The sequence below is a fragment of the Osmerus mordax genome, chromosome 14 (genome assembly GCF_038355195.1).
Source record: "Osmerus mordax isolate fOsmMor3 chromosome 14, fOsmMor3.pri, whole genome shotgun sequence".
NCBI lineage: Eukaryota > Metazoa > Chordata > Actinopteri > Osmeriformes > Osmeridae > Osmerus > Osmerus mordax.
This window is the reverse complement of record NC_090063.1, coordinates 9,551,296-9,579,098: the sequence shown is the minus strand read 5'-3', so window position 1 is coordinate 9,579,098 and position 27,803 is coordinate 9,551,296. Positions and strand designations below refer to the sequence as shown.

Here is a 27,803-nt window from a genome sequence, read left to right as displayed (position 1 = left end):
TGATCATGATTGAGTAATTGTCCAATTACTTTCAGTCGCTTGGAAAAAAGGGAGCTGTAATCCCTAAACGCTTACATTTGTCAAATTTAAGACCTGCGACTGCACTCTAAGACCAATATTCACTGTAACTTGAATGTATTTTGATAAACAGCTATAACACCAAAAGTGTCCAATTATACAGTATGGGTACATAACTATAAATATTCACTAATCATAGGGCTCAATAACATTATAACTGTTACCTCATCATCACACTGTTCATCCAAAAGCCTCCTGGAATATTTGAGAACTGGGCCCATAGTACCACTCATTGTGTTATGCTTCTGTGTGTGTGTGTTGACAGACACTGTGTGTGTGTGTTGACACTGTGTGTGTGTGCGTGTTGACAGACCCTCCCAATGGCTGTTGAGAATGAAGAGAACAGAGCACTACAGTGTAGGCTCTGAATAGAATAGTCTTCTATGTGTTTGTGTGTGAGACAGGCTGTGTGTGTGTGTGTGTGTGTGCGTGTGTATTTGTATGTGACTTGTACAAAAGACTGCAGTTAGAAAAACAAAATAGTTTTTATTGTCCTCCTCGTTCCTGTCATAAGACTTGATTCTTACAAAGACACAGATGCATGGTTAGACATGAGAAACAGTCTAGGCTGAGATTACAACTAATCTGATCCTGTCTCTGCTGAACACAGGTGGATGAGGCTAGAATAAGTCCCTCCATGTGCAGAAAGAAAACTGATACACCTCTCATACACATGCCTCCCTTATACACATAACACAGACATACGAACAACATACACATCTACACACACACACACACACACACACAGGCATATGCACCCACACACCAACACAAAATGCGTGCCGGTAATAATGTCCAAAATATCGACCAAATGTTCTGTTATAAGCGTGCACATAATCATTTGTAGGACTGCTGAAAAGATGGCCATGTTCAGAACGATGTAACAAAGGTGTCATACACCCTTATGCTGGGACGATGTGAAGGAATATTCACACTCCAGTGAGAAACATACTCCCTGCAGCAACTTCCTGGTTCTGAGTGCGTGTAGTGAAGTGAACAAGTACATACTACAGACCGCTGAGTAGCTGGACCACAAGCTAGCTGATATTTATATGGTGTGATGCCTCTGACATGCACTTAGTTATTGAGTTTTAAATCAATCCAAGCACTGATGATACACTAAGATTCAAAGTCAATATCAACATATGGTTATATTGTATGCGTGTGTGCATGTATTGGCATCATGAATGTGTGTACGTGTGTGTGTGTGTGTGTGTGTGCTGGCATCAGGGATGTTTGTGTGTGTGTGTGTGTGCTCCTAGTTGTCATACACTACACGAAGGGGGTGGGGAATGATCTGCAGTGATAAGGAGCTTATGTGAAAACATAATTTCTGGATGAAATGTCCAGCGTATCTACCTCACAGGCTTTCAATTTCTAAATCTTAACTAGTGTTTTCTTACAAACTGGTCAATAGCTCCTATTATGCGTAACACGTAATTAGCATTTTCTTAGCAACAATATTTCAATAGCATCTTTTCCAGTAACAAATGTGCCCATTTCACAGCTTTGCAGCTTCACAGTTCTTGGGGCCGGATTGACATAACAATTAAACGTTTTCTTTTCAAATTATTTCTTCACCTAAGAACTGACGAGAAAGTCCATTATCGTTTATCTTTAGTGGAAGTGTGTGAATGAGTTTGGACTGGGTTTTCTAATGATATATATATAAATATATATATGCCTGGGTGTACGTGTGCCTTTGTAGTTGAACTAATATTGACGTGTCATAGTATACAAGTATTGGGATTCCTATTAAAAACATTGAAAATCTCAGACTGTTTCCAGCTTTTAAAAACCATACAAATTGAGAAAACGTCAGTCTTTGAAGGGAACTTATCAAAGGATGGAAAGTCCTCAGGGGCATGGACAAGGTGGAGTCGTGCTTCTGAACGCTTCCACAGGCCAGCTGGGACGTTTCAGCGACGTTATGGCGAGCACGTTCAGGACACGAGATATCAGCCAGTCACGTTCAAGACACTTGAAGAAAGTTAACTTCACACAACTTGATGTGTGTGTGTTTGTTTCCACAATGAACTGGAAGTTTATTTTGTAGTTCTGCGGCGGTGTTTAACTGAAAACCGCCGTTCACCCAAGGTTGGTGAGGGTTGCCAAGGACACATGGGATCACCTTCTCTCATTGGCTGCCAGGTCTGGAGGGCCAGGTCAGTGGGTCTGAGGTGGATCCTCATATAGGCTGGTATACCCCCGTGGGTATGAAGTCATAAATAAATATAAATAAATACTCAAGGTTTCACCATGAGACAGAGAGTCTGAGCATGCTCCATGGCCTCAGACTGACCCCTGCCCTTTCCGGCACCACGGTGTGGCTGCAGCATCAGTCGATGCGGTTGCCACAGATAGTGAAGCGGTCAATCTCCAGCAGGTCTTTTTTGGGCGTGCGATGCTTTAGCCCCTCCCCTTCAATTCCAGACGCTGCCGCCAGGACCTTTTCATCATCTTCTTCATCGGGTGTGGTCAGGAAGGTGTCTGATTCACTGGTGGGTAGTTTAGGGGCGGGATTCTCTGGCAGGTGGGCGGGCTGAGAGATGATTGACGCGCCTCCCTTTTCTGCTGCTGGCTCACCTGGGGGACGGTTAGTGACTGTTACCACGAATTCGATGCAGCATCGCAGCAGTTTCGCAATGACCACTTGTGGCTAATACGACAGATGCTATCAAGTCAATGGATTTCACAGAACTAAAAGCAGCAAGTCGTTGACAATGTGGACAGTTTTCATTGACATAACTGGGAGAGTGTGACAAAAGAAGAGATGCAGAGCATGGTTAAGGAGGGAGGGAGGGAAGGAGGTAGTTAATGAAAGGCAGGGAAGAGCAGATAAAAAAAAGCATAGAGGAGGCGTATACCTGGACTTGCTTGTGGGAGGGGTTGGGGGTCAGGGGGGAGAGGGGGGCAAGGGGAGGGGGAGGCAGATACTAGCAGGTCCATGGGGGATACAGGGAGGGGTAGAGCAGTACCCCCCGAACCCAAAGGAGGCAAGGTAGCAGAGGCAGAAGCAGCTTGAGGGAAGAGGCAGAGGTGGAGAGAAAAATCAAAAATTCTACTAATAATAAGAGAGAAGGTGAAGCTACAGGTATAGGAAAAAATGAATGAGGGATATCAGGAAAATGCACACAAATTGTAAGCGTGTGTGTATATTATACAGTGCCGGGTCCGTGTGTGTGTTACCTTGCGGCGGGGTGGTGTGTGTGTGTTTGGGACGGTGTGCTCGGGAGGAGACGCGGCTGGAGGACGCGGAGGGCGGAGTCTGGAAGAGCTTCTCCTCCATGTTGGCCTGTTTGACAAACGTGCAGGATGTCCCCAGCAGCACGATGCTGTTCAACACCTTCAGAGTGATCATCCTACACACATACAGTGCACACATGTTAACATACAGTGCACACACGTTAACATACAGTGCTCACACGTTAACATACAGTGCACACACGTTAACATACAGTGCACACACGTTAACATATTGTCACCAAACCCCAAACAGAATACCTCCGCTGCAAACTTTTAGAAGATTCATTGTCAAAATCTTTGACAAAAGTCTTATAAGCTTGAGTACAACTGTTCTTTTCCTCCCTCACACACACACACACACACACACACACACGTATGTACCCCAGATAGAAGAGCAGCACACACATCAGGGACAGCGAGCCCTGGATCTTCACAGAACTGGTCACCACTCGGATCAACTGACAAAAGACAAAACAACCTTACCATGGAATCCACACACATTAAGGTAAACATAGTCATCATTCCAGAGGTGTCGTGTTCTTAGGGTTCCTCAGGTCGATTTCCCCAGTAATATGCAGGTAGCTTAAAGCCACTCAAGAGATGAGGAGGTACTGGCCAACAGCCACTTAGATATGGAGGTACTGACCAACAGCCACTTAGATATGGAGGTACTGACCAACAGCCACTTAGATATGAGGAGGTACTGACCAAAAGGGCGAGAGGCAGGGGGATGAAACCCATTCTTCGGGACACAGTGTCACTGTAGTCCGTGTATGCCTGTCGGAAGAACACAAAGAGTTGAGACAGAAGGTATGCATGCATGTGTGTGTGTGTGTGTGGTGTGTGTAACTTTGTGTGTGTTTGTGTCTCACATTTTTCTGTCGGCTGCTGACGAGGTCAAAGGCAAGGCTAGCTCGATATTCCCCGTACACCTGGGTGACACAGAACAGACGTAAAGCAGCCATAATGCCCTATTGAGTAGTTGACAGAATATTTGAGTCAACTATACTTGTGCTTCAAAGGCCTAACCAACCCTTTCCCATTTCCTACGAAATCGAAATATCTTTCATCCCATCATCAGGGAGTTGTAGTTTGTGCCTCCGAGCTGAAAGCATCTTTGCACGCTCAAGGAAGGTTCATTTAGAGTTCAACAGAGTAAGTGTTAATGGGTCAATGTTAAGCGTAAAGCCAACATAAGAATCACAAAGAGTGTGATTTCCCAACTTTGACCACTACATTCTGTAATGGGAGTCAACGATAAGTAATTCCCTAATGGGAATGAGTGGATGAGGAGAGCAGGGAGAGAGGGATTAAATAAATTGACAGACGAGGTGGAAAGGTGAATTTGGTTTGTGGTAGAGTGCCTGTGGGATTGAGTTTGACACACCTGGGTTAAAGGGTTAATCTCTTCCTGTGGGGGCTGGGAGGGGGGCTAGGGTTCTGTTACCATAGTTACCACCCTGAAGGAGATCAGGGGAGGAGTGGGATAAAGGGGGGACAAAGAGGTGATGAGATAACTGGACAGAAGGCAAGAAGAGGGACAAGATGAGAGGAAGAGGGTCTGAAGACCTCACTGTGTCATCAGTGTCATTGATACCAACTTCAACTTTTCTTATGCTTGCTTTCTCAGGCTACGTTCAACAATAGCTTGAAGAATGTAGGTCTTCCAGAGCATACTTGTCTTTCCATTGTGGATTTTTCAATGATTAGCACAAGTGGCTGCCCGGCTAACCAACAAGAAGTAGACAGGTACCACATGTAGGTCAGGAGAATGGGTTCTTTTCGTGAAATGAAGGCAAGCCATTGAAGTGTGTCCCCCAGAGAGAGACAGTATTGTGGAAGTTTTATTATGCCAGTATTATTCTCAGTGACAAGAATGATAGGGTCCCCCCAGTAGTGTTAAAGGGGTCAACCTCCCAGTGCGCGCACACACACGCAGAAGCACGCGCGCACACACACACACGTAGTGCCGCCCAGTCATAACTCAGGGCATTGTGGTCTGTACATAATCAGCCTACACGAACTGTCATTTTAAATGACTGTATACTTACAAAGAGTATGAATTAGCCTTCACCCACACGCACAAACTTACATCGGCGGTGATGTCATTGAACTTGGTGATGAACGCATGCTTGACAACGTCCACGGCGACCTCGGAGGCAATCACCATGAGGACATCAGGGAACAACACCCACAGGTGGTCTGGGATCACACACAAGTAACACATCAGCACTATTAATCAGTGTGACTTGTAATACCCTCTTCATAAAAGCACAATCATAATTATCATTGATTGACAGATGGATGGATATAGGGATAGGTATGGTACTCACTGTAATATTCACAAGTTCTTACCTGGGTTCCAAGAAAATTGTTCCATGTTCCGTAGACAGACAATCAGTAGGAGTATGTAGTTGGTAAATCTCTCTTTAATATCTACACACACACACACACACACACACACAATTAGTTGTACAGAACATGTTGTATTAACATAATAAAGTAAAGCAGTGGAACTGTTCAGGTTTTGCTCCTTACCACTGTTGGACATCTGGAACAGGTTGTTCTTCTCAAACTTTTTAAAAACACTTCCTTTGATCTCCACAAACTGCAGACACACACACAGCATCAGTCACCAGACAACTTTGCGTGTTTGTGTGAAAATGTAGAGTTCTGTGTACCTTTCCTGACGTGTGCGTTTAAACCTGTAGCGTGTACGCGTGAGCATACTTACATTGTTGGACATCATGATGGTGAGCAGGGACTTGTTGTGTGAGTTGAAGGCCACGTTAAGAGTGGTGGCCTGAACCATGATGAGGATGGCATGAAGGACTGACACACGCTGAGGAAAACTCTGAAGAGAATATAACACACACACCCCCCCCCACACACACACACCATCCTCGAAAACGCATAGAGACACACACAAGCTGTCCTCAAACGCACTCACGCACCTCCGTTAGTCCACTCACGCACATGTTCCAGGTAAGGATACAGACGTAGAGCACGGCCATGAGGAAGTGAGGGATGACCCCGATGTGAGCTCGCTTCTTCTCCTTGGGCTCGGTGGCCGTCCAGTAGAGAGCGTCCAGGATGTCCTGGCCAAACGAGGAGAACAGGCGGTCTGCTACCTAGGAGAGGCAGGGAGGGAGGGAGAGGGAGGGTCAGTGTGTGTGCGCGTGCGTGCGGGAGTATGTTTGTGTGTGCCTGTGTTGTATGTGCGTGTCAAACCTCCAGCATGTTGTAGATGATGTAGAGCTTGATGACAGACTGTCCCCTGATCAGGTGGTACATCATGGAGTAGTCCACGTAGCTCATCATGGAGTAGCACAGCACCATGATGAAGCCCTTCAGCACGTCACACACCTGGGCCGGCTGCAGCAGGCGCGACCCGCTGCACACACACACATCATCCAGAAATACATATGAGAGAGTGATAGGTTAAATGCAGTAAATAATCTTGTCATGTACCCGTGCTATGGCTGGTCCTTCAGTGAAATTGTACCCCAGACAGACAGTGCCATGCTGCCCTCTGCAGGCAGACGGCGGTATTTCACTCAACCTAATTATCAGTCTGGCTGCAACTTTATTTGTTTGGTCTTGTACGTGTGAGTGTGCATGTGTGCATGTGTGTGTTACCCCAGGCCGCAGCAGGGCAGTGTGAGTAGTCTCAGCAGGGCCAGCAGCACCCTGAGGGGCAGGAGGGTGAACACATAGAGGAAGGCATCCAGGCACAGGAAGAAGCCAAAGGTCATCAGCTACACAGACAGAGAGACAATGTCACTTAATTCAGAAGCATTACTGTATTTGTTTTCCAGCATCACCCTAGTTTACCCAGAATTACCTTTTGGAATGTGTGTGTGTTTGAGAGAGAGTGTGGGTGTGTTTGAGAGAGAGAGTGTGGGTGTGTTTGAGAGAGAGAGAGTGTGTGTGTGTGTGTGTGTGTGTTCGTAAGTTTACCTTTTCCAGCTCTTTGGGGATGCGGAGGCATGTGTAGACCCTTTCTCTGCGCTCTGTGTATTTAGCCTCATTGTGTTCCAGGAAGTAACCCCGTGTCAGCTCGGCACTGATAAACCTGACCAAGGACAGGTCTGTAAAGATATTGAGGAAAGAGAAACAAAGAAAGGGAGGTGGAGAGAGAATACTACAGATTGATAAGTGACAAACCAAGCTCTGACTAAGCTTAGACTATGTGATTAAACTCAATGGTTACTTTTGTAGTCAGGATGCTAAAGTTAAAGCTAAAAACTATTTTTATCTCGTAAAGTAGCTCAAAAAGTCCTACACAAGCTGGTTATATTTTCTCATCTTGGCCTCTGACCCTATCCTTTCCCTTTTTTAGTAAGAGACCAAAATGCGAATGCGACCTCAGTCAGGCTGGACAAATATTAGCTGGACTACACTGCTGGGCTGTTGGCTTAACTCAATCACCTGACTGTCCTTAAAGAACCTAGCTATCGCGTGTGCCCGCACACAAACATTTAACCTGGGCAAGTATCCAATGCCATCTGTGCTAGATTCAATTAAAGTTTACGACAGTCTACTCTACACAACTAGCATTCAAGTTATAAATTTATACATATCTTAAGAACAATAAGTGCTTTCTTATTGCCCATTGCATAGCGAGATGCCATGCCTGATAGTGCTTTAACCAACTAGGAAACGGGATCCTTATAAGACAGGTGCAGAGTTCAGACGACAACGTATACATTAGATGAAGTAACAAGATAGCTAACAACGTTAGCAGTTTTGCTAGCTAAATCCAGCATCGTCTCGTGAACTAGCTACATACTTCTGAGCTAGCTACTTAGCTAGCCACATTCTGACGAACGTTAGCTAGCTATAAGCAGACGTTACAGTAATACATAAGAGTAAACAGATAGCACATGCAACTAGTGGGATGCCATTGCATGGATTGTTGAGAGCGCCCAGCTGACATCGCAGATGTGGAAAGCATAACAAATGTGTGCCACACTGACAGCTAGCTGGCTGAATTTCACACTGCTGGTCCGGATTCCACTCACCGGACAGGTTGCGTTTCTTGCCCTTTCTGCTACCATTTTTGTCAAAGAACCGCAATGTCTCCGTCACTTCAGAACTCTCCCTCCTCTTCTCGCTCTTAGCTGCATGCTTTTCCCTTTCCTTGTCCTCCTTCTCTGTCTCCTTTTCCTCTCCAAGCCCCGATGCAACCGAGTCCGCCATCTTCACCTAAACTCAGCTGTGGTGGTGACGCTAACGTCAGGCATTAGTCTTAAGTTGTAGTTACATGGGGTCTCCACAGAGCGGCGTCAGTGTCTTAATTTTCAGGCCTAAGTGTTAATTCTGCTGTAAACCAGTTTTGCCCTGGCCCTGCTTGCAACAATCTGATTAGCCTATGGCTGTGGACCAGACACTGGCCTCTGGTCTTGCCTTTGCTATAGCCTAGATCCCACCTGAGTTCCTAAAAAGATGGCTATGGATCCCAAGAGCAATATTTCCACTGACTGTCAACGGTTTGGACTGCTTGATTGCTGGTGGACCAAATGAGCTTTTTTAAAGTTACATTTTCCATTTTCAAACCCCAGTATAAATCATGTTGACGTTTAATCTTTTGCCTGGCAAATGCCTTTGTATTTCATGTCTATGTTAACCTGACCTTTCCTGAGGTCACGCCTCACATCAATGCTGACCTTCGTTGACAACCAACAACGTGACATTTATGACTAAATTGTCTTTCTAAAGGACAATTTAGGCTACGGTACATTACGCTCATTGATTAAAAAAAGAGACGCTCAGAGGATTGAGGAGGACAGGGGGATTGGCTGAGAACCGAAGCGCGCGGGCTGGGCAGGGATTGTGTTTCTCTTGGTAAGAGATCTCTCTGACCGCCATATATTCGGTTTCTGTTCCTGTAACCACACGGCCGCAGCTCGGTAAGCAGCTGTTTTTTGTTTATCCTTTATTGTAAAAACTCCAGTCGTATGGGTCTAACAGGTATAGGCCTATTACGCCGTGGGGATAAGTAGGGTGAATGTGTGCAGCCTACACGATTTAAGGAGCGCCATTCTCTCACACACAAACACACCCTGGTGTCTGGGTCGTGTTATAGGGGCAAAATGGTCTCGTGGGCCAACTGGCTGTAAAATGCCTGCGCTGTGGAAGCGGATTACGTTTTCGGTAGCCTCATTACTTTGCATCGCTTCCGTTGCTTTGCTGGTGGTAGCGCTCGCATCGGAACGGTGGGTTACCGGACGGATTTTGTGTAAGACTGGCGTAGACCTTGTAAATGCATCTAACCCTGAGCTTACGCAGTTCACCGGAGACATCTATTACGGGCTCTTCCAGGGAGGGAAGACCCATAGGTGTGGCCTCGGGAGTCGTCGTTCCAAAATTTACAGTAAGTGTAGGCCTATGCCCCTATGGGCATGTGTGTGTGTGTGTGTGTGTGTGTATGTGCATGCGTTACATCCGTCAGATGACGATAACCAGATCATCTGATTGTATTGAGGTCAATAACTGACGTCAGAGGTCAACCTGTATTAATATAAATCTGTTTTATCGTACAGTTTTCCCTAACCTGGTGCGGACTTTAAACGGTGGTCTTCATGTGATGGTGATTCTGTTTTTGCTGGTTGCTGTTGGTTTCGCCCTGGTCAGTCTGTCCTTCTGCATTTACAATGCCAGGAAGGTTCCTTACCAGAGCATCAAAGGGCCCCGGGGCCTCTACCTCTGGAACTGCATTTCTGGTATGACTCACACCCAAGCACATGTGTAAACACATGCAGAAACACTTGCAGAAACTAAGCTTTCCACCCTCTCCACGCCGCATCATGTACCTCACTCCCCACTCTCTCCTCTTGCTTCCTTTCTCTGCCCCCCTCTCCCTTTACGCTCTTCTCCTCTCTCTCTTGCTCTCTCTTTTTGACTGTCCCCCCACACACACATTTCCCTCCCTCTCTACCTCCCTTCCTCCTCCAGCCTTCTTTGCGGCATTAGCTGTGCTGTGTTTCCTGGCCTCCATGAGGTGCTACAGTCTGACAGAACGTGTGGCCAACTACAAGGAATCTCTCTTCACCTTCGCTGTCCTAGACGAGGGCCTGGATTGGTCCTTCTGGCTGGGCATTGGAAGCATCGGCACGCACGCTGCCATCTGTGGCGTGGTTGCCATGAGCAGGATCAAGCTGCCCAAACGACAGAACAAGAAACCAGAGGAGCCCACCATCACTGCCCTCGACCTGCTCTACTGACTACTTCCTGTCAGGGATACAAACAGACACACACACTTAAGCATGTGCAGTACAGGGCTCACACACGAATGCTGTTGTAGCATTGTTGTGTCCTTCCATTAGGAATTGATCAATTGGTCTGATTAACTGTGTGACTGATTTGAGTAGCGCATGGTGTATTCCGGACTTGACACAGTGGACCATAAGGGGTCAGAGGCTGAGCGGTCAGGGAATCGGGCTATTAATCAGAAAGTTGCCGGTTCGATTCCCGGCCATGCCAAATTATGTTGTGTCCTTGGGCAAGGCACTTCACCCTACTTGAATGTCCCTGTAGCCTACTTACTGTAAGTTGCTCTGGATAAGAGCGTCTGCTAAATGTAAATGTAAACATGTAAACCATATTTGTTAAAATGACTCGGACTGAATGGGAGGTCCCATTCTGAAATGGCCCCTTTGCATCCCAACTGCAGTACATTTCACACACGACGTATAACTGCAGAATTTCAGTATACATATTTTTTCCAATTTTAATTCAAAAGCATGGATCTGAAAAACTCAACTGAAGAACTGTATCATTGTCGTCGGCAGATGGCGACAGAGTGCAATTGTAATGTCGTCGCCTGCCACTGACGTCTAGCATGCGACAATTCGAGGACAACCTTCCACACAATTTACGTTAAAACATCCCAGAAGACAGTTCATCATCAAATAAAAATGCTTTCGTTAAGAAGAGGGGTTTTGTTGGCGGTTCAGAGACAGCATTGCCGGTATTTCTCTGCGTCACAAAACAACTGGAATGCCAGAAAAGTAAGTTTCAAAATGCTTTCAGCTAGGTGGCTACGTAGGCTACGGGCTAGCTAAGGTTGACTGACTTTAAGATTGCCTTCCTTTAATGGCCAGCAAAGGTTTGTGTCGTGATGTGTGTGTGTGAGAGAGAAAGCAGAGAGCCCGATGTAAATGCAAATAATTCTGTTCATTACTGACAGTGAAAGAAGAGTGAACTGACACAAATCCGCTGTCTAAAAACAAGTTCATCCTAACCAGTGCTATGTTTGCCTTGACAGGGTTTGGTATTGGGCGTGTATGATGAAGGAAAAGAGGGTAGCACCTTCCAGCTGACAGAGGCAACTGCAGCCTTTGACCGTGCCCTGTCTGGCAAACTCACCGAGATGCTGAAAATGTGAGCCATAAACATACTTATGTTTGGATACACATCCAAAAAGACATAAATATTCCAGATACATGTATCCCCGTTGTTTGGTTGACGTAAGCTGTTTTCATGTATCTGCAGATCTGGGCCACCACTAAAGAAGGGCAAAAACAGGATATTCTACGGTGTCCACGAGGTAACCATGAGATAAGACAGATATCCAGATGCTACAGCCAGCAAATGTGTTGCTGTGTTATTTATTGTGTGGCTGTGTGCGACCACTGCAGGATTTTCCGTGTGTAGCGGTGGTGGGTTTGGGTAAGAACAACGCAGGTGTGTGTGGAACGGAATACTGGGACACGTGCAAAGAGAACATCAGAGCAGCAGTGTCAGGTAAGACACACCTGCTCATGCGTCACAGGTCTCCAGCTGATATAGCCATGTTTCTGTGTGTGTGTACACATACATATTTTTGTGGGCATGGGTATGTTTTGGAAATGTTTTCATAGGTGTGTGTCCACGTGAATTGCTTGCGGTTTATTTTATTTACGTGGGTGATGGCAGCTGGTTGCAGGCTGCTCCAGGACCTTGAGGTGAGCCATGTGGAGGTGGATGGGTGTGGTGATGCCCAGTCGGCTGCAGAAGGTGCTGTGCTTGGACTGTTCCACTATGATGACCTCAAGACCAAGAAAAAACCCAGAGTCACCACGCAACCACACAGGAGGTAGACGCGCACAGAAAACCATCAGAGCTGAGTTTGGTTGACACGCAATCTGACACACATATATTGATGCACGCACACGTTTAGCTCAATGGTATGTGGACAATTACACTGTCACACACTTGCGCACTAACGTGTGTGTTCCTCCCAGTGCAGACGTGGCAGGGTGGGAGAAGGGAATCCTGTATGGTGAAGGCCAGAATCTGGCCCGTCTACTCATGGAGGCTCCAGCTAATTACATCACCCCTACCGTGTTCGCAGACACCATCGAGCAGAAACTGTCACCCTACGCTGACAGAGTCACTGTCCACAAGAGGTAGGAGTGTGTGCGAATGTATACTGAATGAATACCACCTTTTTTAGCTACTGTAAAGGATTTGTTGTCATTTGTCAAAGCTTTGTATGTGAAATATGTTTGTGTGTATACTGCATTGACACAGGCTTTTCAGCTACTGTAACAAATTGCATATTCTTTCAATCTGTGTGTGTTCAGGCCTCAGGGATGGATAGAAGAGCAGAAAATGGGGGCATTCCTGAGTGTGTCCAAAGGCTCGGAGGAGCCCCCTGTCTTCTTGGAGCTGCACTATAACGGCTGCCCTGACCACACACACACCCCACTGCTGCTGGTTGGCAAGGGGATCACATTCGACAGGTAAACACGCACACCTCCCTTGCAGCGTAGACACTTACCTCATCAAGGATTTGGCCATGGATATCCTTCTCTCCCCCTCTCTCTTTCTGCTTTTCGTCCTGTCTCTCTTGCCAATTGTCTTTTATCTACACTCTCCCCCTCTCTCTTTTTATTTATCTCCATAGTGGTGGTATTTCTCTCAAGCCCTCTTCTGGTATGGATGCCATGAGAGCTGATATGGGAGGAGCTGCTACTGTGTGTGCATCCATTGTCACAGCAGCGGCTCTCAAGCTGCCAATCAACATAATTGGTGAGGCTGCTGGCTGGTGAACTGGGTGGTCGTTACAGATGGAATGTGTTGTTTTGGATTTCTGTTACTCACAAAAGTCTTTGCGTAATAAACGTCACATACCAAACTTTTGTCTTCTGTCCTCACTCTTTCCCCTCTATTCTCTTTTGTCTTTCACTCTGGTGTTTCTCCCTCTCTTCTTTCTTTTCCTCTCTATTCCTTCCTCCCTTTGCCCTTCTCTCTCTCTTCATTAGGCCTGGCCCCTCTTTGTGAGAACATGCCCAGTGGGAAGGCCAACAAGCCAGGTGATGTGGTCAGGGCCAAGAATGAAAAGACAATTCAAGTGGACAACACCGATGCTGAGGGCAGACTGATTCTGGCTGACGCACTCTGTTACGCTCACAGCTTCAACCCACGGGCAATCGTCAACGCTGCCACACTAACTGGTAGGCTTGCATAGGCTGATGATGCTAAGTTCATAAATGTGTTTATAAAGGTTGATGATGCTAAGCTAATTTACATAAAAGGTTAAAAGCTGATCTAATAGATATGTTTGTAAAATCAAACAATACTGAGCTATAGATATTTTTCTCTTCCTCTGTCAGGGGCAATGGATGTTGCTTTGGGTTCAGCAGCAACAGGAGTGTTTACAAACTCTGATTGGCTTTGGAATGAACTCCACAAGGTACACACACACACACACACACACAAAAAAACATTTAAAGGCTGACATCTGATGCTAATCTGAGTCAATGTTGAGTAACAAGCCCACTCTGTTGATGTGTGTGGTGATGTCTGTTTCCAGGCCAGTGTGGTGACAGGGGACAGAGTATGGAGGATGCCCCTGTTCCAACACTACACCCGACAGGTGACTGACAGCCAGCTGGCTGACCTCAACAACGTTGGGAAGTATAGTCGGTAAGCTCATGAGTCATGGCAGCTCATGTTGAACTCCAAGTGTTTGTGTTTGCTAAGTGCTTACGGTGTGAGTATTGGTGGAACCTGTGTCATGTGTGTATGTGTCTAGGTCTGGTGGAGCCTGCACAGCGGCTGCGTTTCTGAAAGAATTTGTGACGTCGCCTCATTGGGCACATCTGGACATTGCTGGGGTGATGAGCAATAAGGACGAGGTTCCCTACCTAAGGAAAGGAATGTCAGGACGGCCCACTCGGACATTGGTGGAATTTGCTGCCAGGCTGGCTAACCAATCATGACACACACTCACATTGAGAGAGGTGCATGCAAACAATGATTCAAAGCATAAGTAGCTCTCATACACAGGGGCAAAGATTTTGAGATTTGTGTCAACTGTAGAGAAGTATTTCTTAAAGAACACTTTGTATTGTATATTTGATTAAAATACAACTGAGTCGATCTGTGCAGGCCCTTTATCACAACTTTTTCAACAATACATAAATTGTGTTTGAGCAGAGCACTGTTCCAAACACCTGAGCAAAGCTGGTTGTACAATATTTTTTGTTTGAATTGAACTGAACCATGTAACATTAATTAATTAATTGTATGTTAATACATTTAGTTGTATCACAATTTTAGTTTGGATATAAACTAATGAATGTGCATAATGTGTTTTCTGTGAACTATCACCATCCACTGCGCATGCGTGTTCTGTATAAAGTAAATTCAAAGATGGCTTCTTCCATGGGTGGAATGTTTCCCGGCCAACAACCGACTGGTCCTCACCCTGTCGGAGGTACTGGGGGGCCGGGACAGCCGGGTTTACTGCCCGGTCCACCAGGAGGACGAGTTCAGGGAAATAACACTTTGGTGGATGATCTAGAGGCATCTTTCGAGGTACTGTACAGTAACGTAAATCTAGGGGGCGGATGCTAGTGTTAGCAAGGCTAACTAAGACTACCGTACGACTACCGTAGTCGAGAACATCAACACATCCTAGCAACTAGACTAGGCTAGCTGTTGTAGCTCGTTTGTTGATCTCTTGCTACGTAATTCTAGCTAAGTTGATCTGGCTAGGTCGCTTACTTGGTTTATCGGAAAATTGTTATGAACTGCGACTGAAGCTCGTATCTAATCACAAGATGAACAAATGAAATGTAGCTGATGTAGTAGTAGCTACTGTAATAGCATTAATGCACTCTTCATTGAGCCGTTGTTGTCATGCTTGGAATGATGCTGTATTAATTTAATCCTCAATCACACTTGTATGAATAGATATAGGTAACGTTATATAACTCAGTTCTAATGCGTTTGACTACAGAGGTCGCAGGTTGCCCATTTTTGCCCTTTTATACAATGTTTGTAAAAAGTAATTTATATTATATATAGTATACCCTATACTATTTTATTTGCAGGCCTGCTTTGCCTCCCTCGTCAGTCAAGACTACGTTAACGGGACCGACCAGGAGGAGATAAGAACGGGTACGTTCACAGCACTTGGCTTTGAGCCGCAGGGACTTTATGTGACCTACGACAATGCAAGTGTGATGTTTCCATAGGGGTTGACCAATGTATCCAGAAGTTTCTGGACGTTGCCAGGCAGACAGAATGTTTCTTCCTTCAGAAAAGACTACAGTTGTCTGTCCAGAGGCCTGAACAGGTTGTCAAAGAGGTAAACCAAGGATGCTGTCTAATAACATAACAGTATGATACTCCGATACTAATACTATACACTTTGCTGTACTACTACAGTGTCTATGAACAAGACTTTATCTTTCTCTCCCCCAATAGGATGTATCTGAGTTGCGGAACGAGCTGCAGAGGAAGGAGCTGTTGGTTCAGAAACACCTATCCAAGCTGCACCACTGGCAGCAGGTGCTGGAGGATGTGAGCGTTCAGCACCGCAAACCCACCGACTTGCCTCCCCCAGGCCCACTAGCCTTCCTGGAGCAGGCCTCTGCCAGCCTCCCTCCAGCTCCCATGAAGCCCAACTAACACACACACACATTCATCTGGACAGCGTGGACACCATCAGCTTGAACCTTCTCCACAGTGGTTCAGATCTGAAAACAGCAAATTTACTCAATAGTTCATATTCCTATGTACATTCTTAACTGTTTCCCTTTGAGTTGTGTATATATTTCCAGTGGGATAACTAGGCCTACATTTCTTTTGTATTGAGAATAAATGGGATGTGCCATTTGTATATTGTATTTGTTTTGTGTTACGACAAATAACACTGGAACGTGAAAAGGAATACTTTCTCAATCGAAGAAATACAATCTTCCCAACATTCCCTGGTATATTATGCTAGTAATGTATCGCCTAATATTCCAGCATTTATTTTAATCTAATTACTTTATAATTGCATTAAATTAATTGTATCAACAGCAGGGAAAACGACTGCATTTGAGTTATTATAGCGGATGATATGCACAATGGGATGAAAAGCGGCTGAAGTCATGTTGATTCCAATGCTGCAGCAGTCTTCCACAGCTAGAGGGAGACAGTGCCTTTCTTGCCAAGGCCCTTGGTAGATTTGAGAAATGTCTTTGCCGACATATCCTTGTTTGTGCATTTTAATCAGCGACAGGAAAAATAACAGGTAACCCGTCTAAAGCCACCGTCCTTTTTCACACCTGGGAACAGAGTAGCTTGTTAGCGGTAACTCTGTGGTCAGCCTTCTTCAACCGACGTGCAAACATAAAACCAGCGGAATTGTAACGTAACGTGTGTTGGTGTGTCACCGCAGCGAATCTAGCCGTATGAGACACTGCTCTGAAGACGGCTGTTGTGCGTGTGCGCTGCATTGCCTTAAAAAATCGTTGTCGGGATTTGTTCGTGTAATCAAGAAATCCGCTTTGATATGGAATGGTGTACACCACTGGCCCCAGTTTTCAGTCACTGAAAAGCCCCGACAACATGGACATTCATCCGCTGTAAGTTTGTGTGAATGTGTTGGGCAGGTCAGTAACAGCAGCTGACAATAACATTGTGAATGATGATGCCGCATTGATAGAGCGCCGGGTTTGCCAATAACAAACCCACTTCCTGGTCAGCGTGTTTTGTCAAAGGCATATCCCTTCATTGTTATGGTACACAAGTAATATTCGGGGTGTTTGAGGGTTACATTTACAGTACGTGAGAAATGTTAGCCAAGTTATGCAGTGACATCTCGTGCATGGGTGCCGGGGCGTGCTTACGCGCGCGTGTGTGATGGTGGGAAATATTCATAGGGTAGGGTGCTGTTGTGTTCTCATTAATATTCTTATAATTTAGAGGACTGAGTAATAAACTCTTCAGAACGACTGGCCCAGCTATTACAGATAAAGTGTGTGTGTGTGTGTGTGTCTTAGATGTACCAAGCTGTGCACACACACAGTCCTGGATGGTAAGGAGGATGGGGGAGAGAAGCAGGGATCAGTCACTCTCAACCCTCGGCACATGAAGAAGGCCTTTAGGGTTATGAACGAACTACGCAGGTAACACACTCACCCACACACACGCACACACTTGTGACACATTCAACTCCTATTAGTCAAGCATCCCTGCTTTAATAAACACACTGAAGGGCACAATGTTAAACATCTCAATCATTTGGATAAAGGGTTCCAACTGTGTCTGAACAACTCCTTGTTTTTCTTACATGACGTTTTCATGTGTAACACAATCCAAGGTTACCTGTTTAGATAACGAGAAGGACCAGCACAGGATGATTTAGGTGTATTAGTTTAATAAACTAACAATAAATAACAATAATAACAATCTATCTTTCGCTCTCACCTCATTTCTTTATTAAACTCAACCTTTTCTCTATTCCTCTCTTTCCCTCTCTTTTAGTCAGAGCCTTCTGTGTGACGTGACCATAGTAGCTGAGGACGTGGAGCTTGCTGCTCACAGAGTAGTGTTGGCTGCTGGAAGCCCCTACTTCCATGCCATGTTCACAGGTGTGTGTGTGTTTCTCAGCAATCAATGAAATAAGCACATGATATCCTATATTATACACTTTTATTCCAATCAAAGTGTGTGTGTGTTGCATGTGCGTTGTGTGTGTGTGTGTAGGCGAGATGGCAGAAAGCAGGGCGAAGCGCGTGCGGATAAAGGAGGTGGATGGTTGGACTCTTGGACTGCTGGTAGACTACATTTACACAGCCGAGATACAAGTCACAGAAGACAATGTACAGGTAAACATAGACAGCACACAGACACACACAGCAGACAAAGTAAACAGTGAGTTTACTCATTGCCCACGCCTACTCATCACCTGTGTTAATGTATAGATAGCTCGGATCTCACTATATGTGTGCATATGTCAATTTTAACAATCATATTGTACTTTAGCTCACAGCAAACAAGGTTTGTTTGTGGGTACAGATTGTACTACGTTATATACCTACGGCTTGTTGAGACAGATCTCTTCAGAAACAAACATGGAGCATCAGTAATGAAATAAACAAATGCATAAATATGTATTTATACTATCTATACATATAAACACGAACACACACACATATGTATATACACCCTGGCTGCTTCTAACGTACATATCCATACACGTGATATCTATACCCTGCCTGTTGCGTTCTCAGGCGCTGCTGCCGGCGGCGGGTCTGCTCCAGCTGACGGAGGTCAGGAGGGCGTGCTGTGAGTTCCTCAGCTCCCAGCTCCACCCGTCCAACTGCCTGGGCATCAGGGCCTTTGCAGATCTGCACGCCTGCTGCCAGCTGCTCACCCAGGCCAACACTTATGCAGGTCGGTGTGTGTGTGTGTGTCTTTACTGAACTAGAAAACATATCGAGGTCAGAGAGTGTTTGCGTGTGTGTGTTTGTGGGGGAGGTGGGGGGGTTCTGTTCTAAACCGGAAACTCACTCTGGTCACAATGGGCGTGTGTGTGTAGTCGGAGTTGTGCGTGTGTGTGTGTACAAGGTCTAGACGGTGTTACAAGTAACGTATGAACAATTTCTGAGAAACCTTTGATTTCCCTAATTTCTGCTTTAAAGCATCTAATGTGTGTGTGTGTGGGGGGGGGGGGGGTTCTGTTCTAAATAGCAATCATATCCTGGTCAGAGGGTATGTGTAGGTGTCTGTGTCTGAGATTTGTGTGTGTCAGAGCTCTCTGTGTATGTGTGTGGGAACTTGTCCAGGTCAGAAGGCATGTGTGTGTAGTTAAATTAGTGTTGGTGTCCACAGTAATCCTCCCCAAAGCTGAACATCTGTCTGTCTGTTGTCTGTCCACAGAGCAACATTTTGCTGATGTGGTCGGGAGCGAGGAGTTCCTAAATCTGGGCATGGAGCAGGTTTCCAGCCTCATTGCTAGTGACAAACTCACCATCCCCTCAGAGGAGAAGGTACATACACAAATAGGGTTGCAATCAAGTTGATTATAATCAAAGACCTGTAGAAATACACTTTGTTTTGTGTGTGGTGAGTGTAGGTGTTTGAGGCGGTCATAGCCTGGGTAAACCATGACAAAGATGTTCGTCAGGAGCACCTGGCCCACCTCATGGAACACGTTCGCCTCCCCCTACTCTCTCGGGAATACCTGGTGCAGGTGTGTGTGTGTTTGTTTGTGCGCATGTATGTGTGCTAACATATCCACTTCAGAGGCAACCGGCTAACCCTCATTAGCAGCAATTAAAATGTTAAAGTTCTAATCCTTTAGCTGTTGACAAAGTGTTTCCTGATCCAGCCGCACATGCATCTGTGATTGGTGGTTGCAGCGCGTGGAGGAGGAGGCTCTTGTGAAGAACAGCAGTGCTTGTAAAGACTTCCTGATCGAGGCCATGAAGTACCACCTGCTCCCGGCCGACCAGCGGGCCCTGATGAAGACTGCCCGCACACGCATGAGGACACCTGCCTGCTGCCCCAAGGTAATGCCCTCACTGCTTCGGCATCTGCTAAGGCAGGGGTGGCCAACCCTGGTCCCCGAGAGCCGCTGTCCTGCATGTTTTAGATGTTTCCCTGCTCCAGTACACCTGATTCAAATAAATGGTCATTACCCAGCTTCCACAGAGCTTGGTAACAACCCATTCATTTGAAACAGGTGTGCTGGAGCAGGGAAACATCTAAAACAGCGGCTTTCGAGGACCAGGGTTGCCCACCCCTGTGCTAAGGGTTTTGCCTTGGTTATATTGTGGTTACAGTGTGGTAGTGATCTTGGTTATATTGGGGTTATGGTTAAACTGTAGTTGTGTTTCAGTTGTGTTTGTGTTCTTCTTGGGTTGTGTTGTAGGTGATGGTGGTGGTTGGGGGCCAGGCTCCCAAGGCCATCCGGAGCGTGGAGTGTTTTGACTTTAAGGAGCAGCGATGGTTCCAGTTAGCAGAGCTCCCCTCAAGAAGGTGCAGAGCAGGTAAGCTGTGTGTGTGTGTGTGCGCGTGTGTATGTGCTTGTGTGCTTGTGTGTCTGTCTCTCCGAGCATTAATGTGCATATCTTTCTAACTTGCCTCTCCGTTCGCAGGAGTGGTTTGTGTGGGTGGGTGTGTGTACGCGGTAGGCGGTTTTAACGGCTCGCTGCGCGTGCGGACAGTGGACTGCTATGACCCGGTAACAGACCGTTGGACCTGTGTCAGCAGCATGCAGGACAGACGGTCGACGTTAGGGGCAGCTGTACTCAATGGACTACTTTATGCAGTGGGGGGTTTCGACGGCAGCACAGGTAAGCGTGTGTGTTAGTTTAAGTGATAATGATAGGGAAGATGCCTCTGGTGATTAGGGGCATCAAATCCTGCTTTGTGCATTCATGGATGTGTGTGTGTGTGTGTGTACACAGGTCTGTCCACTGTGGAAACGTATAATGCTAAGACCAACGAGTGGTTCCATGTGTTACCCATGAACACCAGGCGCAGCAGTGTGGGGGTGGGCGTGGTCAACGGTGAGTCTGCTTAACACCTATATGTGTGTGTGTGTGTGTACACGCAAACGTGTACATTTGGAACATATGACAATGCAATATGCTCCTTTAGCAGACACTTTTATCCAAAGCGACATACAGAGGGGAATTCAAATGTCAACCTTACCCGCTCTACTACTGCGCTGTACCCTTCCCTGTGATGCGTACTCAGTTGGATGTGTTTGTGTGTTCCAGGCATCTTGTATGCAGTGGGAGGGTATGACGGTGCCACCAGACAGTGTCTGAGTACAGTAGAGGCCTACAACCCTAACAGCAACACCTGGAGCTACACCTCTGAGATGGGCACAAGACGCAGCGGAGCAGGTGTGTGTGTGTGTGTGTGTCTGAGACGAACAAGGTGCATTCTGATTCAAACACCTGTTGTGTTTAGCTTAGTTAGGAGGTGGTCCTTTTCATTTGTGTTCTATAAAACTGTGTGTGACAGGTGTTGGAGTGCTGAAGGGTCTCCTCTATGCAGCTGGAGGTCATGACGGCCCGTTGGTCAGGAAGAGCTGCGAGGTGTATGACCCCACCTCCAACAGCTGGAGACAGGTGGCAGACATGAACATGTGTCGACGCAACGCAGGTACACGCTCACACAAGGTTGTGCACACGCGCGCATACACACACACACACCCAAGGTCGTGCTCCACATAAATGTGTTATGTGTTAAACACTATTACCATTGTTGTGTTTGTGTGTGCTTGTTCCAGGTGTGTGTGCAGTTAACGACTTGCTGTATGTGGTTGGAGGTGACGATGGCAGCTGTAACCTGGCCTCAGTTGAGTTCTACAACCCCAGCTCTGACAAGTGGACACTACTGCCTTCCTGTATGAGTACGGGGCGGAGCTACGCAGGTACACACACACACACACCCACACACAAGGAGAGAAGTTGGGGTGAAGGGTATACACAGATTGTTCTGATATGCTGCCATCTAGTGGACTGAGTCAGTTCTGATTCTTACTAATTACATTGTTACCAGAAATACACAAACATAACACAAAACTCCATGTCTACTTAAACCAAAATCTCCCAAAACAATATGGATTACATTAATACCTACTTGTCTTAGGTCTGAAACTATGTGTTATCCGCATTATAAAAACCTGATTTGTGTGTGTGTGTGTGTTGACTGCTCCACAGGAGTGACGGTAATTGACAAGCCTTTATGACTGATCTGAGATCTGCAGCTGCTGTTTGAAGAGAGCGCGTCTCTCTGCAGAAACCTAACCCAGGGTCTGTCTGCACATCCACCTGAAGTTGCCTCCATAGGCACCAAGGATGTGGAGGAGGATGATGAAGAAGATGACTGCACTTAAAGAACGGGAGGACGGTAGCGCTTTGGAACGGCTGAGTCAGACCGCGGTTGTGTTTTTTTAACGTTTTGGAAGCAGGATTCCAGTTTTGCTGGACGGAGGAGCTTCAGTTGCCTCTCGAAAGCCATTGCGACATCGCCGAGAAGTTACTCAAGGCCACTCAAGAAGTAACATTGTCTTAATGTTGCTGCAATGATTTGATGGGAGACTTTTGATCTTGTTCTTTTTAGAAGGACTGTTGATCATTTGCGCAGATTCTCTGCCACGTTCATTTCCATCCTCGCTATGGTGCGTGGAGGTGTGTGTGTGCACGTGCCTGTGTAAGTGTGTGTTTGCGTGCGTACATGTCTAAGTGTGAGCCCATGAGTCTGTGGTGACGACTTGTCTCACTCAGAGCTTGACACAGTGCTCTAACAGTGCTTAAAACATGGCTGACCTAAAACGGTCTCAAATGATACCCTATTTTCCAGTTAGATGCTTATTGTTTACCATAGATTTACAGTGTAAGGCTATCCCTAAGTAGCTCCCATCGGAAGTAGTGCACTTCATTGGTGAATAGGGTGCCATTTTGAAGCTAACACATTGTTTATAACAACTGTAACGGAAGCGATTGTAGAAATTGTACATTTCAGGGGAGGAATGTGGAAGATAAACTTGACTGTTTTGAAAAGAAGAAAAAAAAAAGTGATTTTAAGGAAAAGGTGCTTAGTGTCATGGTGCCAAAAGACAAGAAGGGAATGGGATTGGTGGATGTTTTTAACCCGTTGTGATGAGACTGTTGCTGAAACTGGCTGGTAGAACATACCATGGCTGAACTTCTGCATGGTCCTAACCTCCACCCACTAACCTGACTCCTAACCACACTACATCTGTGTAGGGGTCTTGTTAACTACTACTGCACCCTGACCTGATATGAATGTTTCTCTCTCTCTCTCTCTCTCTCTCTCTCTCTCTCTCTCTCTCTGTCTCTCTGTCTCTCTGTCTCTCTGTCTCTCTCTCTCTCTCTCTCTCTCTCTCTCTCTCTCTCTCTCTCTCTCTCTCTCTCTCTCTCTCTCTCTCTCTCTCTCTGTCTCTCTCTCTCTCTGTCAATTTATTTTGAACACTATCCATTTTTCTGTCTTTCTATCAATCTATCTTTCAGGAAAGTGACCAAACCTCTCCCTTTTTGTTCTCTCAAATGTATTTTGCTATTTGAATCCTCTGCTTTCTTTCTGCCTGACCCTTTTTTAAGTATTGCTAGTAGTACTGATGCCTCCGTCTCCAGTCCGTGTATCAAGGAATGTTGTGTAATGATCTTTGAAATTGTTTCATTACTTATTTTGTATTCTCATTAATAAATATGCTTCTTGTATTTATATCTAACATAAATGAATGTGGGTATATATTCGTTATTTGGCTCTGCTTCTACTTTTTATTGCAGATGGACAGCGTGGCAATTTGACAAAAAAGAGAAAAGAATACTAAACTTGCATTAGCAGTGCACCTATGATGTAATTAGTTGATTGTTTCTATAGTGAGGTGAAAGAATGAATAATTATGATGGACACACCTCAGTGACTCAAAGTTCAGCTGTACATGTCCCGTACCATCTCCTCTCCATAACTTACATTGCGCTCCGAGGTTATGAAAGCAACAACGCTTCTCTGATTGGACGTTGCTCAAGCAACTCTGCGTCTCACTATCATCACTCCATACAGTCGACCAATCATCGCGCTCGTTGTGCTATCTAACGTCAGTCTCCTTTCTCATCGGCCAATCATGATTCTGGATATTACTCTACTTCACTCGCTCGGCTTCCTCTTGCTCAGGTAAACGGGATAATTCAACTAAGGTGAGATATTTCCGCATAGTACTAACAGTAAGAGTTTTAAGCTTTAATTATTGTGCATGTTGGTTTAAAGACTTTAGAGTATGGGCAGATGGTGGAATGTGTGGTTTATGTAAGGTATGTGCGTCAGAATCTCCAGTGGGAAAGAACATGATGTTCGCTGCATGATATGTTTATACTTGAGCCTGATGTCTAGTGATATTTAATCAAAAAATAGTCTGGAATGCACTTCCAAATCAGAGTTTGAAATCAAGTTTCATACATTTTAAATAACCAGTTCGAACTTAAGACGTGTTTTATTTTCGTCTAATTGTCGCGGCTTTCTCATTTGTATAAAAGAGATCCGTTAAGCTTTACTCAATACATATAATTATAATTATTTGAGTAGCTGGACCTGAATAGAGTAATTGAATACACATTCTATTTGTTTGCGTTATATCCTTTTGTTTCACACAAAGCAAGATAGGCTCTTTCCTTCTCTTTAGGAGGACAGGGAGGAGGTGGGCATGTTTATGTATTAGTCCTGATTTCCATTCTCTTCCTGCTCCTTTTGGTCCCATCCTCTTCTCAGCCCCGGGCCCAGTACTCCCTGCAGCGTTCGTCATCATGGAGGTGAATGCCACAGCCGACATTTTGGGCTCTGCCTACCTCGCGGTGGAGTTTGTGGATGCAGCATTACCAGACAACCCTCTACAGCCCTCTTTCAAGTATGCTTGGACCTATATGATGGACAACTACACTAAGTTCCAGATTGCCACCTGGGGGTCGCTCATCGTCCACGAGTTCATCTACTTCTTTTTCTGCCTGCCTGGTTTCCTGTTCCAGTTCTTGCCCTTCATGCAGAAGTATAAGATCCAACCGGTTTGTGGGTGTGGGTGTGTGTGTGTGACTTGAATCTGAATTAGAGCTGTTTTAGTTGCAGGTGGTTGAAGTGTTTAACAATATGTTTCTTTCTGTTTCTGTGTGTGCAGGATAAACCCGAGACCTGGGAAAAGCAGTGGAAGTGTTTTAAGATGTTGCTGTTTAACCACTTTTGTATCCAGCTGCCCATGATCTGTGGAACGTATCATTTCACTGAATACTTTGGCATCCCCTATGACTGGGACTCCATGCCACGCTGGTCAGTGGAACAGTCCGGCACACACACTTAATAACACACATTTGCAAAAATGTGTGTGCTTTGACAATATTCTGCCGCAGAGAACTTTTTATATGTCTCTCAACACACACACACTTCATCCTTATCCTTTACTTTATACTCCCCTATGTGTGTGTGTGTGTGTCCAGGTCCTACATGGTGGCTCAGTGTTTTGGATGTGCAGTGGTTGAGGACGCTTGGCATTACTTCCTCCACCGCCTCCTCCACCACCGTCGGATCTACAAATATATCCACAAGGTCCACCACGAGTTCACGGTGAGCAACACACTCATGCGCACACACACACACTCGCCCGCATGCTGTCCCTGACACATACACACACTCACACTTTCCTCACACACACACACACACACTCATCAGATCTATAAATGCATTCACAAGGTCCACCACAAGTTCATGTGTGTAACACAAGCACACACACTTATACTGGCACAGACAGGCACACACTCTCTCTTTCTCTAGCACACATACACCTCAACGTACATGACTAACCCCCCCCCCCCCCCCCCCCCCCCCCTACAGGCTCCGTTCGGCATGCAGGCAGAGTACGCCCATCCTCTGGAGACTGTCATTCTGGGCTCAGGCTTCTTCATCGGAATCATGATCTTCTGTAACCACGTGCTCCTGCTATGGGCCTGGGTCGCAGTCCGGCTTCTGGAAACCATAGACGTGCACAGGTACACACACATACAAACACATACACACGCAGGCACACACACAGAATAGTATAGCCGAGGAACCATTTGTACCCATGAGGTTTTGTGACGCTGCCATGAGTGATGGGCTTTATGCACTATGTTGACCACTGGATGGCGACCAATCCACACAATTAGCTTCTGCATGTTAAACAGTAGGGCAAAGGAACATTTACATTGACATTGTATTCATTTAGCAGATGATTTTGATCCTAAGCAACATACAAATACTCCAGATACAAGGGCATAGTTTTGGTGATGTTTCGGTGGTCAGAGTCAAAGAACTGTATGTGATCACAATGAGAGAAAAAACACACCAGGTACCTACCAAGTACACTGCAACGATAAGGTCTCAACTACAGAGCAACAATTGCATCTTAAGTAGACAGGATCTGAAATGCAAATGCTGTATACATGTCAACTACATTAAGGCGTACTTGTAAATATTTGTACTTATGTTTGTAGTTTATATAACATTCAAAGATGTTCTTCTCTCTCTCTGCCCTGGTTATGCAGCGGGTATGACATCCCTCTGAACCCCCTCCACCTCATTCCATTTTATGCTGGCACTCGTTTCCATGACTTCCACCACATGAACTTTGTGGGGAACTACGCCTCCACCTTCACCTGGTGGGACAAGCTGTTGAGTACTGACAACCAGTACAACAAACACCTGCAGAAACACGAGGGCAAGAAGATGCAGTGAGACACACACACCTACCCACTGTACCTACCTACATACACACACACACACACACACACACACACACACACACACACACACACACACACACCTACCCACTGTACCTACCTACACACACACACACACACACCTACCCACTGTACCTACCTACATACACACACACACCTTCCTACTGTACCTACCTACATACACACACACACACACACCTACCTACTGTACATACATACAGACACACACACCTACCTACTGTACATACATACAGACAAACACGTGGGAGACAAACAAACATACAGTGACTATGCTTCTGTTTTTAAGGGTTCTTCTCTAAATCAGTCTCAGTGCTTCTGAAGCACAAAGATTATCCTTGAATCAGAGGCACATACGTGCACACACACACACACACACACTTTTACACAGCAAACACAAAAAGAGTTTCCTATTCGGAAACCCGGACTGAGCAGTGGATTGTATTACCAGTGGGGGTCAGGGTCAGAGAGGAGGTGTCTCTGAACTGACCTGTGTGCCTTTCCTGAAGAGACAAGTATATTTTGGGGGGTTACTGTAGCTGAATAAATGAGAACAGTAACATTGTTGCTAAATTTTGTTTGGTTGTTCTTGAAACTATTTTATGTAACAGTTAATTCTAATGAAATACATCTGTGTTACCTCTAAGAAACTTCCTCTTTAAGAGATGTTTGATTATAGCACTTTGTAGCCCCCTACATGGTTTAATTTTGACTTGTATGTTTTATGTTATTACCTTATTATGTTAGAACTGGTGGTTTTGGAGACCATGTTCTATATGTTCCCTGATCCATGAATCTTTGGTACAAGCAAATTGTACATTTTTCATGACCTCTCCACAAATATGATCTTGAAATAAAAAATACATTCATGTTGCATTTCTTTTCATTTAAGGTGAGTTACTTTCATCATACATTTACTCAAGGAATAGAATACAATTTATTTCTAAG

At 45.5% G+C, this 27,803-nt stretch overlaps 6 protein-coding genes across 6 annotated transcripts; 5 read left to right on the top strand and 1 right to left on the bottom strand.

The window, feature by feature from the left end:
- Window positions 1–544: 544 nt before the first annotated feature.
- On the bottom strand, window positions 545–8,526 carry tapt1b (transmembrane anterior posterior transformation 1b). The gene is made up of 14 exons (XM_067250987.1): window positions 8,349–8,526; window positions 7,285–7,415; window positions 6,964–7,082; window positions 6,556–6,718; window positions 6,320–6,455; window positions 6,059–6,156; window positions 5,863–5,932; window positions 5,680–5,760; window positions 5,417–5,526; window positions 4,197–4,256; window positions 4,033–4,101; window positions 3,706–3,782; window positions 3,268–3,440; window positions 545–2,664 (listed from the first exon to the last, which is right to left on the bottom strand). Exons 1-14 carry the CDS (start codon window positions 8,524–8,526, stop codon window positions 2,417–2,419), a joined length of 1,713 nt encoding a protein of 570 aa, XP_067107088.1. The 3' UTR covers window positions 545–2,416.
- Window positions 8,527–9,263: 737 nt separating this feature from the next.
- clrn2 (clarin 2) lies at window positions 9,264–11,044 on the top strand. The gene is made up of 3 exons (XM_067250918.1): window positions 9,264–9,700; window positions 9,870–10,049; window positions 10,282–11,044. The coding sequence occupies exons 1-3, from the start codon at window positions 9,448–9,450 to the stop codon at window positions 10,548–10,550; spliced, it is 702 nt and encodes a 233-aa protein (XP_067107019.1). The 5' UTR covers window positions 9,264–9,447; the 3' UTR covers window positions 10,551–11,044.
- Window positions 11,045–11,155: 111 nt separating this feature from the next.
- On the top strand, window positions 11,156–14,694 carry lap3 (leucine aminopeptidase 3). The gene is made up of 12 exons (XM_067250917.1): window positions 11,156–11,336; window positions 11,594–11,709; window positions 11,821–11,875; window positions 11,967–12,072; window positions 12,244–12,403; window positions 12,552–12,716; window positions 12,894–13,052; window positions 13,217–13,341; window positions 13,575–13,766; window positions 13,926–14,005; window positions 14,126–14,238; window positions 14,348–14,694. Exons 1-12 carry the CDS (start codon window positions 11,244–11,246, stop codon window positions 14,532–14,534), a joined length of 1,551 nt encoding a protein of 516 aa, XP_067107018.1. The 5' UTR covers window positions 11,156–11,243; the 3' UTR covers window positions 14,535–14,694.
- A 258-nt stretch (window positions 14,695–14,952) lies between these two features.
- On the top strand, window positions 14,953–16,441 carry med28 (mediator complex subunit 28). Its single transcript, XM_067250919.1, has 4 exons — window positions 14,953–15,132; window positions 15,651–15,717; window positions 15,795–15,907; window positions 16,027–16,441. The coding sequence occupies exons 1-4, from the start codon at window positions 14,968–14,970 to the stop codon at window positions 16,228–16,230; spliced, it is 549 nt and encodes a 182-aa protein (XP_067107020.1). The 5' UTR covers window positions 14,953–14,967; the 3' UTR covers window positions 16,231–16,441.
- Window positions 16,442–17,000: 559 nt separating this feature from the next.
- klhl2 (kelch-like family member 2) lies at window positions 17,001–23,801 on the top strand. Its single transcript, XM_067249925.1, has 15 exons — window positions 17,001–17,174; window positions 17,592–17,717; window positions 18,076–18,182; window positions 18,298–18,419; window positions 18,825–18,987; window positions 19,474–19,583; window positions 19,670–19,786; window positions 19,956–20,105; window positions 20,468–20,585; window positions 20,694–20,891; window positions 21,006–21,107; window positions 21,321–21,449; window positions 21,571–21,711; window positions 21,839–21,982; window positions 22,272–23,801. The coding sequence occupies exons 1-15, from the start codon at window positions 17,107–17,109 to the stop codon at window positions 22,298–22,300; spliced, it is 1,824 nt and encodes a 607-aa protein (XP_067106026.1). The 5' UTR covers window positions 17,001–17,106; the 3' UTR covers window positions 22,301–23,801.
- A 409-nt stretch (window positions 23,802–24,210) lies between these two features.
- msmo1 (methylsterol monooxygenase 1) lies at window positions 24,211–27,724 on the top strand. Its single transcript, XM_067250671.1, has 6 exons — window positions 24,211–24,275; window positions 24,844–25,133; window positions 25,244–25,392; window positions 25,560–25,686; window positions 25,954–26,108; window positions 26,643–27,724. The coding sequence occupies exons 2-6, from the start codon at window positions 24,879–24,881 to the stop codon at window positions 26,830–26,832; spliced, it is 876 nt and encodes a 291-aa protein (XP_067106772.1). The 5' UTR covers window positions 24,211–24,275; window positions 24,844–24,878; the 3' UTR covers window positions 26,833–27,724.
- The last annotated feature ends 79 nt before the right edge of the window (window positions 27,725–27,803 follow it).